Source organism: Hippocampus comes, unplaced genomic scaffold, assembly GCF_001891065.2.
Source record: "Hippocampus comes isolate QL1 unplaced genomic scaffold, H_comes_QL1_v1.1 scaffold620, whole genome shotgun sequence".
Lineage (NCBI taxonomy): Eukaryota > Metazoa > Chordata > Actinopteri > Syngnathiformes > Syngnathidae > Hippocampus > Hippocampus comes.
Genome location: NW_017804841.1, coordinates 353,914 through 365,205, shown reverse-complemented (window position 1 = coordinate 365,205; position 11,292 = coordinate 353,914). Strand labels below are relative to the sequence as shown.

The 11,292-nt window shown below is 49.2% G+C and overlaps 2 protein-coding genes across 2 annotated transcripts in view; one reads left to right on the top strand and one right to left on the bottom strand.

The window, feature by feature from the left end:
* LOC109516427 (uncharacterized protein C16orf52 homolog B-like) overlaps window positions 1-11,292 on the bottom strand; it is a 426,069-nt gene that overhangs the window by 320,211 nt on the left and 94,566 nt on the right. The gene's annotated exons all lie outside the window — the stretch shown is intronic.
* The window catches only part of LOC109515938 (BAH and coiled-coil domain-containing protein 1-like), a 48,002-nt gene that overhangs the window by 31,605 nt on the left and 5,105 nt on the right, over window positions 1-11,292 (top strand). Inside the window, exons 10-18 of the mRNA XM_019870098.1 lie at window positions 632-1,495; window positions 4,228-4,394; window positions 4,893-5,029; window positions 5,222-5,326; window positions 7,911-7,983; window positions 8,499-8,673; window positions 8,749-8,910; window positions 10,402-10,566; window positions 10,653-10,882. Of these exons, the coding sequence (XP_019725657.1) occupies window positions 632-1,495; window positions 4,228-4,394; window positions 4,893-5,029; window positions 5,222-5,326; window positions 7,911-7,983; window positions 8,499-8,673; window positions 8,749-8,910; window positions 10,402-10,566; window positions 10,653-10,882 (2,078 nt within the window). The remainder of the gene's footprint in view (window positions 1-631; window positions 1,496-4,227; window positions 4,395-4,892; window positions 5,030-5,221; window positions 5,327-7,910; window positions 7,984-8,498; window positions 8,674-8,748; window positions 8,911-10,401; window positions 10,567-10,652; window positions 10,883-11,292) is intronic.

Below are 11,292 nucleotides of genomic sequence, written 5' to 3'. Positions count from 1 at the left end.
CGAAGCCCTAATGTTTTGGGATTTGGGGGGTTTTTTTTTTTTTTTTTTTTTTTTTTTAATGCAAGCTAAAGAGGGTCAGCGGTCAGACCAGCAATTAAGGTCAGGGATAGCATATGGCCCCTCAGTGTGTGTGTGTGTGTTTGTGTGAGAGACCTGCCCTCCTTACCCTTCAGGGGTCCTTGAGACGTACGGGCGGAAGGATATGCATTCATCTGGCTGCATTGTCAGGGGGTGGAGGGATACCATCAATAATAGGAGTGCATGGGTGACAGGGCTGGTGCCGCAATCACAGGGAAATGGCAGTGTGTCATCAATATCCCGCTCACACCACACCCACACACACACACACACACACACACCGAGGATCGAATGCTGTAACATTCACACACTGTTCCATCTGCACCCTGCTGTCAGCGTATTATGCCAACTTTAATGGCATTCTTCTTCCTGCCTGCCGGAGCTGAATGGCCATACATTAAAAAAAAAAAAAAAATGAACAGATGATACAAATCTCCCCCCCTCGCCCCTCTCTCTCTCCCCAAAGATTGTTCGATCGCTGCAAAGCGTTAACGTGCTAGTTTATCCTTTTGGTGAGCAAAGTTTCATTGGCCTTTTGTCTTCTTTCCACCAGACTTGCCACCCGTTTACGCTTTGCCTCCGCTGTCCATGGGTTTCAAGGCCGGGCCCTCGCCGCCCGAAGCCCGCTTGGCTGAGCAAGACTCGCAGGAAGCGCAGCCGGCGGAGCCTGACTCAAAGTCTTTCCAGCTTCTTCCCCGCATCTCGCCACTCACTAAAGATGAGACCAGGAGGGAAGAGGAAGAGGCGGAGGACGCAGAGGAGCGAGACTGTGAAGTGGTGGAATCCCACAGTGGACCCGCGCAAGGAAAGGGGGAGGAAAGTCAAGGGGGGGATGGATGCTCTGTTCCGGAGCATGAAAAGACCACTTCTGGCCTGCTGCCTTGCCCTTCCCCATCTTCTGTCCCGGATCCAACCGGCCCTGCCACGGCTGCTAGCGGAGCCCTGAAGCAAGCGGAGATCTCCAAAAACGATGAGGTTGAGAAGGAAGAGCTCGGAGGAGAAAAAATGGAGTGTGAACCAACAGACTGTGGTGTCCTGGAAGATCCTGCAGAGGATAGAAAAGAGGAGGAGGAAGAGTCTAATCAACATGAAGAATTGGTCGCCGACGGTGAAGAAGAGACGCAGATTGAAAGGAGTCCAGAAGAGCTGGAAAAATCCCGCTCTCCTACTCCGTCCGCGGACGGGCCCGCGCCTCCTTCCGTGAGCACGGCGGCCCAGCAGCAAGGCGCCTACACGTGGAGCCTGGAGCTTCTCATTGCCGCCGCCTTGTGCGCCACCCGAGATGCCTTGCGCACACCCGCCCCCGCAGCCAGGGCTCCGAGTCCCCTGGTCCACCACGGTATGGAGATCCTGGGAGAACTGGCTGAGCTGGAGATTCAGCAGAGGAGTCTGGAGAGCAAAGAGAACCAAGATGAAGGTGACAAAAGTCCATCTTAACTTCATGTGGGATCTAAATTGGCGAGAAAACCGTTGACGATTAACGCGACATTGACTTCAGGATTTGGGAGGATAAGTCAGACGATGTTGAATGCAGCGTAGATTTCATGTTGCTATTTTTGAAACAGGACATTTGCTATGTTAGCTCCATTCCACTCGCGACAGCTAAACGTTAGCTCGGTGAGGTGAAAATAAACTCAATTCAACTCACCTCACAATGAGCAGCAGTTTGGCAAATAGTGAAATTTTCATCCGAAAAAAAAAAAAGATCGGGAGCTTTTTAATGCCAGTCCCAGTTGGAGTTTACTGTCAAAGTAAACATCAAACAATGAAAAATACACATAGATCTCAAACAACCAAACTGCATTGCCTTAAGAACAGCCCACTAGCTTAATGCTAACATAAAGGAAAAATCCCTACGGCATCCTTACGGTGAACACTAAAATGCTTTCTGTAGACGGATGATATACCCACAGGCATATATTCTTTATCTTCTCTTAAAAAAAAAATGTGTATAGTTTTTAGTCGTAGTAGTTTCTTCGTCATTTTCATCGACATCTACATTATGCTGTGCTGCCTCCCAGTGGCCAAGGCACACTAGACGGAGCAAAAATACAAAAATGGTCATGTATTCATTTATTTCGATTGAGACTGGAACAAATTAATAGCATTGCCATTGGAGCCTGTCAGTCACATGACCACACACGACGTTTGACTCTGACTTGAGTCGTATTGTTCAAAGCCTCAGGTAAAGCGTACTTTTACTTGAGTACAATTTGTGGCTATACCCGACTTACCTCTCTGGAAATGAGCCCACACAAAGCACGTCAACGCGCGCGCACACACAAACGCCATCATGTCCCCCAGGCTCTGGCGTCTTGCTTTGCTAATTAGACCCTTTTCCTTTTAAACACTTCTCCTGTAAGCGCTCCTATTTTCCTCTTGTCCCTCTGAGAGAAAGTGTTTTTATTTTTTGCCAGCGTGTTGCGTGCGTGCGCGCGTGCATGTGCGTGTGTGTGTGCGTGTGTGTAAGCTGTTAAGTAATCCCAGCTGAATCCCCGCTCTCTTCCATCAGACTCTGCGTCTCCCCACTAGGCTGCTTCCCGCCTCTCTGCTTCATTTTTTTTTCTCACCACCTCTTTGTTTTTATTTATTTATTATTATTATTATTATTATTAAACCATTGTAATCTTGTCCATAAATCCCTCGTCTCGTTGACAGAATGAATACGTGTAAAAATCATATGTCACTTTCGTCCATATGCGCGACACAGATACAGCGTGCGTGCATTGTTTACAAGTGTGCGCGACGCACCTTTCACATGCACGTGCAGTAATAGGTGCGAAATCAATAAGTCTTGTCACGGCTTGCAAAACGCGTACCAAATCACACCACCTTTATTTTGAAAAAAAAAAAAAACCTGCTCTGGCTTCCCCGCGTGGAATGTTATTAATACTGCCGATGGCAAATTTTTTTTTTTTTTTTTTTTTTTTTTTTTTTGTCACCGCAACTGCGCTTGGGAGATGAAAGCGATTCCGGGCAGATGCATTCACACTGCTCCTTGGTGCGGAAGAATATCGCAGAAGCGGGTGTGCAGATCGTAATTACAGATAGCGGCGGAATCAAGATACCTTCTCCTCTGTATAAATTAGCACCATTTTTTGGGGGGGCACACATACAAGAGCTTTTGTATCAGCAGAAGAGGTTTTCTCTTCCTTCACATTTCCTTTTTATTAAAAATTTTCCTCATTAAGTGCTCTTAAATAGACCAAAAGTTTTCCACCGTTTTTTGCCCTTCTCAATTTGTCCAATTTTTTTTACTCAGTTTTTCTATGGAAAACACCCATTAAATGTTTCACTTTTTTTAAAAAAGAATTTTGGCCAGCTCAAATTTTATCGTATTTTAATCAATTATTTTTTTCTCCCCCCCAATGCATGTGTTAATTTTCCTCGTCTGCAGACAACAGCAGTCATGTTGACGTTGATACACCCCCCAGTTTTTTTTTTCCCTAAATATTGGCTTCATACTAGTAGCTTGGTTAAACTCGACTACATCTTCCGTCTCCTCTCCCTCGTAGAAGAGGCCGCGACGCTCCACACTGGCCTCCTCCAAAGGCTAAATTGGCTTCTGTCCACGTCCATAATGAGGAGATGTGGGAGAATAAATAGATAGCTCAATAAACACTTTACCTCTTATTGCTTCTCCTCCCCCTCCCCGCATGGCCGCCGCTCTCCTCTGCGCTCGCGCGCCGTTCGCACGTCTGTGCCGCTCAGCAAAACTACTGAATGTGCATGTATGTGTGTTATTTCATTGATGGAGGTCTCTGTGTGTGGGGACAGTCTCATGAATATTCTGCTTCATGTGCTGTTGCTGGGACAATGACGGAGCTAATGACATTGACAGATGTAGTGATTGCTCACGACGACGCCTCCCCTCCGCCCCCCCCAACGCGAGCATGCGCGCACGTGTTGTTTGTGTGTGCGATTAGGCGGGAACAGCCGTATACATCAAATAAACTACACGGCTAATATCATAAACATCACCACTCTTCAAGGCGCGGCGACGGCGCGAGCAAAATCAATCAGCTCGCCCGGGCGCAACATGTTGTCGAACTTTGTCAGCCGTCTTGTCACTGAAGCGACGTACCGATCTGAATTCCCCCCCCCTCCCCTTTCCCCGCCCGCGCGCGCCCGCCATCCGTCTCTCCGCAGGTGAGCGGGTGCTGACCTTCGACCTGCACAGTCTGGCAACTCTGGCGGCCGCCCGGGCCTTGGAGATGGGGGGAGGGGCTCCTCACGGCGGAGTCCAGCGACGATGTCAAATTCGGGAACGGCTGAATTTGCGCAGGAAGTGCAGCTGGGCGCCTCGCCATGAGCCGGTGAGGTTTCGCTTGATTGCGTTTTTGGGGCTCGGGAGCTGAATCTCGGATCCTCACCCTCGTGTGTGCGTGTGGTACCTCGTGTGTAAATTACACACTGTACTTATTGAGGGATGTGCCACAAGTCAACTTTTTGGGGGTGGGGTTGCTATATAAAATGAATTGTTTACGGCATGCAGCAAGGTGCGCTGGGGCTTAGCATGTCTGCCTCACAATTCTCACTTTCAGCATATTTATTTATTGCTTGTTTGTTAAAAAAAATCCATGGGAAGGGGAGCTTGAAAAGAATAATTGCATATTAAATCACATTAGTTTTGGAAAAAGTTCAACCCTCCTACTCGCCCTACTCGTTCGGCTTTTGAGCTCAGTTTGTGTTCAGCATTAAAATTCCCTTGCTTTGTGTACGTGTGTGCGCATCTGTGTGTGTGTGTGTGTGTGTGTGTGTGTGTGTGTGTGTGTGTGTGTGTGTGTGTGTGTGGTGTGTGTGGTGTGTGTCAGGTGTGTCCAGTAAAGGGCTCCATGGAGACGATGGGAGGGGAGGAGCTGGCCATGCGTGTCCAGCTGGCTGAGCTACAGCGCCGCTACAAAGAGAAACAGAGAGAATTGGCCAAGCTTCAGAGGAAACACGACCACCAGTAAGCGCGCACACACACACACTTTTCCAGCATCGACAATGCTGCTGTCATTCCGCATCTTCCTGATCCACAATGCCCTCTCCCTGCTCATACCTGAACACAGTTTGACCTGCAGCCAGAACAAGTTCCCTGTGTAGTTGTCCCGCTGTCCTCGTTTAATCTCTCATCTTTTTCCCCCCTTCCTCCCCGCAGGAAAGAGGAGACGTCTCGCAGCCCTGCCCGCAGGGGGCCGGGACGGCCCCGCAAGCGCAAGTCCACCCCCGGCGCGCCGGCTCCAGACGCCTCCAAAAGACTCAGGTGAGGTCCAGCGACGGGGCGCCCGCACAATCAGCCTGATTGGTGAGCCGGTGCTGATTTATGTTTGTGTTTTTCAGTGAAAGGCGCGCTTGATTTGTCAAGAAGTTATACTCCTTCAAATGAATTGATTTCAGCGCACCTATAGCTGGTGATTTGCTTGATTGGGCGCCGGAAGGAGCTGCTTGGGCACAATCGCGCCATATTGCAGATTGTTGCTTTAGCGCCATTTGGTGGCAAGGACGTACAGTGATGCATTGAGATACGACTTTAATTTTTTTTTTTACACCTTTTGTAACGCAAAACACAATTTGAAACCACCTTTCCCCATTGAAATACATAGAAATACCATTAATCCGTTCCAGCCTCCTCAAAAAACCCAGCAAGAAAGGCAACAAAATATTTTTGAATAATGAACGTATCACTCCATAACATTGCGCTAATACTAGTCATTCTATGCGGGGGATAAAGAATATGTGAGTTTTGTGGTATTATCTGTCCTCATGCGTTGCTCCGCTGTTTGCGCTCGGATATGCATTCCCGTAACGGTTCAAACGCCACAATTATCAATGCTAGCCATTTGCATGTTAACCCCGTTTTGCAGTGGTTGTTAGCGCTACGCCAGGCTTAAGCGAAATCGAACGGGAGTGTATACGCTCGGCAGGAATTTGTATTAATTTTTTTATACAAGAGGAGTCCTGATGAAGCTGACGAGGCCCCTTCATTAATCATCATTAATCACTTTTAATCATATCTATCACCCGCATTGATTATGCCCTGCTTCCCAGTGAACCATTAGCATGCATTAATATAGCCGGGCAAAGTCCCGATGTACACTTATTACAGTGATAAACGACTCGACGCCGGCCGCGCCCACTGCAGCATACCGCCACACATTACTTGGCACACGCGTGTTTGCGCTAACACGCATTTGTACGCACACCCACAGACACGACAAACACCCCCTCGGTATTCCATCCCACCTCATGATAAATATGTTTTCTCATGCCGCCCCACCTTCGCTGGCTTGTGCCCCCGCCTCCCCCCCGCCCTCCTGGCCTAGATAAAATGATTAGAGAAACTCAAGGTTTGTCACGGTTACCGTTATTAGACACCTTAATGGGAATGCCAATGAAAGGCTTTACTCACACATGCCAATGCGATTCTTAACCACACGCACACTCTGACACACACATGCTCAAGCAGAGTTTGTTTAATTACTAAGCTGGCTGTTAACGTGCCTGAACAGCGTTTCTTTTGTTATGAATAAGCGATTTGTTGATGCGTTTCTCTTGTCGGCTGTGTAGGGAGTGCATTTACGACGTAACGATGGAGGCAATGCGCGGGCAAAACGGATACTCAACAACGGGCTCGCCTCTTTCACTGCGTCGCTCAACGGGCGCTTGATTTGGGGAAATGTTTCGACCAAAAAGCGAATGCGAAGGACTAGCAATTTGATCCCCCAAATTAGCCGTGCCATTAAAATACTTTATACGTCATTATTCTTCCATACGTTAGTTTTTTTTTGGAATTAGCATGACTCATATTTGCACATACCTCAGGTCAAAAACGTTCGCTTTGTCAATAAATCGCTGCTTTTGCAACGAAAAATGGACACCTTGCTTGCGGCAATATTCAAAACGATTGACTCCATGTCTCTTTGTTGGCATCCATGTTGTTAGTGGAAGCACACCAGCTCAGAACTATGGCTAAATATTGAATTTGATTTGGTTAGCTTCCTATGAAGCTGATCATGAATATTTTGGCTATAATTTGTCCCAAAACGAATCATTCCCACGGCACTTACATTCAATTAGAAAACATTCTTCCCTCTAAGGATGACCCGTAGCCCAAAAAGTTTGAGACCCCTTTGCGTTGTGCGTCAGAAAGGTGCCGGAGGGGAAGTCGGCGTACCCCCTTTACGTCCCCCGCGTGTCAGCGTTCCGCCTCACGCCCAAAGTTGTTGCAAAGGGCCGAGGTCAAGCTTTGCGCACAAACTGCTTTCCAAACACTTGTGTGCCGCGGCATTAAAATTCCTCATAACTGGGCCTCACTTGATGCCGAGGGCCAACGCTTCCCTCTGTGGGAATATAAGATTCCCATGCCTCAGACAGCAGCTGCTAACACCGCGTGCGTGCGTGCGTGTGTGTGTGAAAGCGCGAGCGCACAATGAAGGAAGGAAGGAAGGACACGGCGAGAGAGGCGGGTGGGGGGGCGGAGGCACCGCGGTGTAGTGTTCAATAGATGTTAGTGTTTATTGATCGAGCCCCGAAGCTCCGGTCAACGGACAGACTCCCTGGAGACTGCTTCATCTCGCACGGTCCCGCCTCTTCCAAACCATCCTCCTCACATACACGCACGCACCATCATCATCATCATCATCAACCTTTTAATGTGGTGATTCAGTCGAATATTTTCCCTCATCAAAGTTATGAGACAGGGTCGATTGAGGGGAAAACGAAGAGCGGATAACGTAACAATGACGGGAATGACGGGTGTGCAGACGCAAATGTGTGCCATACATATATTTTTCTCTTCTCCTAATGACACCTTTTCTCGATATATTCTCTCTGATGTGTTTTTCCAGGGCTGCTGTTAATTTACAGGATGAAGAAAGAGTGCGGAAGAAGCATGACTTCAGCAGCCTGAGCGCCGCGCAGGTCAGTCCCGCGGACACGCGCGCCCACTCTCCGCTGTGACGTTTCGATTAGTGGACGGAGATTCGTCAACTCAACGTGGCAATTACCTCAGAAATTGTCTGTTAATGCAGGACGACCAAAAAAAAAAAAAAAAAAAAGCTTTCGGCGAGTCAAAGTGTGATATATATTCATAGCAATCACCAGATATGATGCAAACAGGCCCTCGGGGAGCAGTTTATCGAGCCAATGAACGGACTTTACAAAGGAAAAAAAATGAATGTGACAAGAAGTATATGTAGTCAAATAATAACAAAAGTCCCAAACAAATGAACTGAAATCTGGGCCTTAGAAAACTAAAACTAATACGAAAGCGAATGTAACCAAAACGAAGCATTTTCGGAAAGAAACAATCATTAAAACTAAGGGGCCTTAAAGAACAAAAGTCAAATAAAAATTGACCGTCACGGACCCCCCCCCCAAACCCCCAAAAGTGTTCTAACCCTGCTCAATAAGAAGCCGCCGTGTCGCTTGCGCAGTTGAAAGCGGGCTGCAAGCACAGAGGTCGGCCCAGCGCCCTGAGTTCCGGGCTGGCCAGACGGGTGGGCCAGATGAAGCAGAAGGCCGACGCCCAGCGCGCCGCACCCTCGGCGGGCGCGCCGCACTGCCGGGCGGAAGAGGGGCCAAAGAGTCATTGTGGACACGGAGGAACAGGTGGGGACTGTGCGGACGAGCACCCAAATGATGATTTTCTACCAAGAGGAGCTAACTTGCTGCTGTCTTGTCAAGACTCTCAGCAGGAACGGGACGCCGCTCACAGCGTGAAGAGAAAAAGGGGGCGGAAACCCAAGGCATTGATGAGCCCCGACCCAAACCAAATGCCGAGCTCGAACCGTGCCTCGGACAAGCAGGAAGTCAGGGAAAGGAGTGACAGCGAGAGCTCGGGACATGGTGAGTGGGACAAAAGTTGAACCTGGATTGATTCGTTGCTGATATTCATCTTTGGTGAAGATAGCGATTGTTGCGATGGATTTCTCACGGGAATAAGGAAACGTATGCACAAACACTTTCATGTCAAATAAAGTCGGGCGGCAAAAACGACAGTCACGGCTGACCCGTCTTAACCCTTTCATGCACCAATAATCTGTAACCCGATAACATAAGCTGTCCACTGTACTACCCGCTGCCCCTGAAAGGGTTAAACGGCTGAACGGATCATGTGACCACCATTGATAAAACGCGACTAAAAATGATACTTTAAACAGGTCGCTTTCTTGCGTTAAGAGCGGATTTGGATGACCGCGAAGACGGAGCCGGCCGGCCGTTGTGGAATTCCGGCTCGGGTGCGCGCGTCGATGTGCCAGAGCGGGTATTTGTTCGCACGTGGCCGCGGCGCAGCCGCGAGTGAAACGTCTCCCATCATTAGTGGCCTCTTCTCACTTGTCGGCTCTTGTGTCACAGCGTTAAAACCGTTAACGACTCGCCGCAGGCATGCGACGCCGCTCCCTCTTGTAACCCTCCTCGGATTCGTCGCCACCCGCCCCCCATTCCACCGTACGGCAACACGATCTCTCTCTGGTGCTGTTCAGAATGTGGCACCCATGTCCCCGTCGCTCTTCCTCACCCCCCGCGGCTTAGAGAGGATTCCCGTGAACGAAAGGGGGACAAATTCCTCTCAGTGCACTTGGAACATTTTTTTTTTTTTACTTCTCACTTTCAACTGTGCAGGATGCAAGACATCAGGGAAGAAAGTGGTTGACCTTGTGGCCTTTTGATGACACTGACATATAGCGGCCGAGCGAGTGTGTGTGTGTGTGTGTGTGTGTGTGTGTGTGTGTGTGTGTGTGTGTGTGTGTGTGTGTGTGTGTGTGCGCGCGCGGCGGCGACGGCACCGTGAGTGACAAGCGCGCCGGGGATGTGTCGGCACTCGACAACGACCCTCGGAGGCGGCGCGCAGCTGCCAATAACTATCAGATGCGAGCACGCCCCGCGTGTAAATCAAGGTCGGCAGATGCGAACGTGCGAGCACGTCCAAATTGGCTTCCCGTCACATGCGCCGCGGTCCGAGAACCCGCCAACTATTACGGGCCGACCGTCCCGGGAGCGCTTTCACTTTCGTGGCCCTCCGGATCACGTTGGTGCCGCCGTACGGCCGGCATGCGACATTCGGCGCATCGACGCAATCTCAGGCGATCCGGTACGAGAGCTGTGTGACAAATTCTGTCAAGATCGTCATAGCTGTAAATAAATAAAATTCCAAATGACGAGATTTTTCTTCCATCGGCGCCGTTTTTCAAAGCGCGTGCAGACGCCAAAGGAATATTGAAAGTCCGCTTGTCAATACTTTCCGTCAAGCAAGTCCCCGGGCGTCGTTCGCGGTGTTTGCATTCGGATCATTCAAAGCCGACGCGACTGATCCTATTGATGTTGTGCCTTCCGCAGAGGATGAGGAGGACTGCAGCTGCAACAGTGATGAGGCAGCCAATGACATCAGGATTAGCTCATCTTCCAAAGAAGCGCCGCCAAACTCCGCCGGCTCCTTTTCGGCCCCGTCATCGAGGCTCCACTCAAACCAGAAACGCGATACGAAGAAAGCGGGACCTCCAGGTGAGCTTTTCCTGCACGTTGATCGTAAAATCGCCCGTGGGGCGCATTTTGTCATTTTCCGTGACCCCGTTGTCAACATACTCAAGGGACTCTGGCCATCCCGGAGCAAATCAAGGCCCACAGGAAGCAGTGCCCGGACAACTGCAAAAGCGAACAGCACGCTTCGAAAAGAGCTTCTCTTCCCGACTGGGCGGCATCTTCAATGGGCTGCGGTTTTGCGGATGGGCGGGTGGGCCATGGAGCTCTGCTGGAAGAGAACAGGAAGATCAAGGAAGCGACGAGGAGAGACTCGGCTGTGCACAGTCACCTGGCGAAGGTGAGGCGATTCTATGCGCCGTCTCTTCATTCTTACCGGCTCACTTTGGAAAAGCGGAACCCTTATGCCGAGAAATAAATCTGTCCTTCGTGTGTTTATTGTTGCCTTCATATTTGACAGTGGTGGAGAACTGGTTCATTAAATTATATTTAGTGGGTTTTTTTTTAATCATTGAAAAAACTTCTATTCATTTAGCTTTAACAATTTTTTTTTTTTTAATAAACTATTTTACATGCCTTCTTCGTTTTCAATTATGCACGGTCGGGCTCGCTTTACAATTCTAGAGCACCAAAGTTTGTCCCCCGCCCTTGAAAGAAGGTCGTCACGATACGACTGCTGTCAACTTGAACCGCCAAAAGAAAAATATGCGCCGCTTCTTTTGGCAGGTGTGCTTTTTTTTTTTTTTTTTG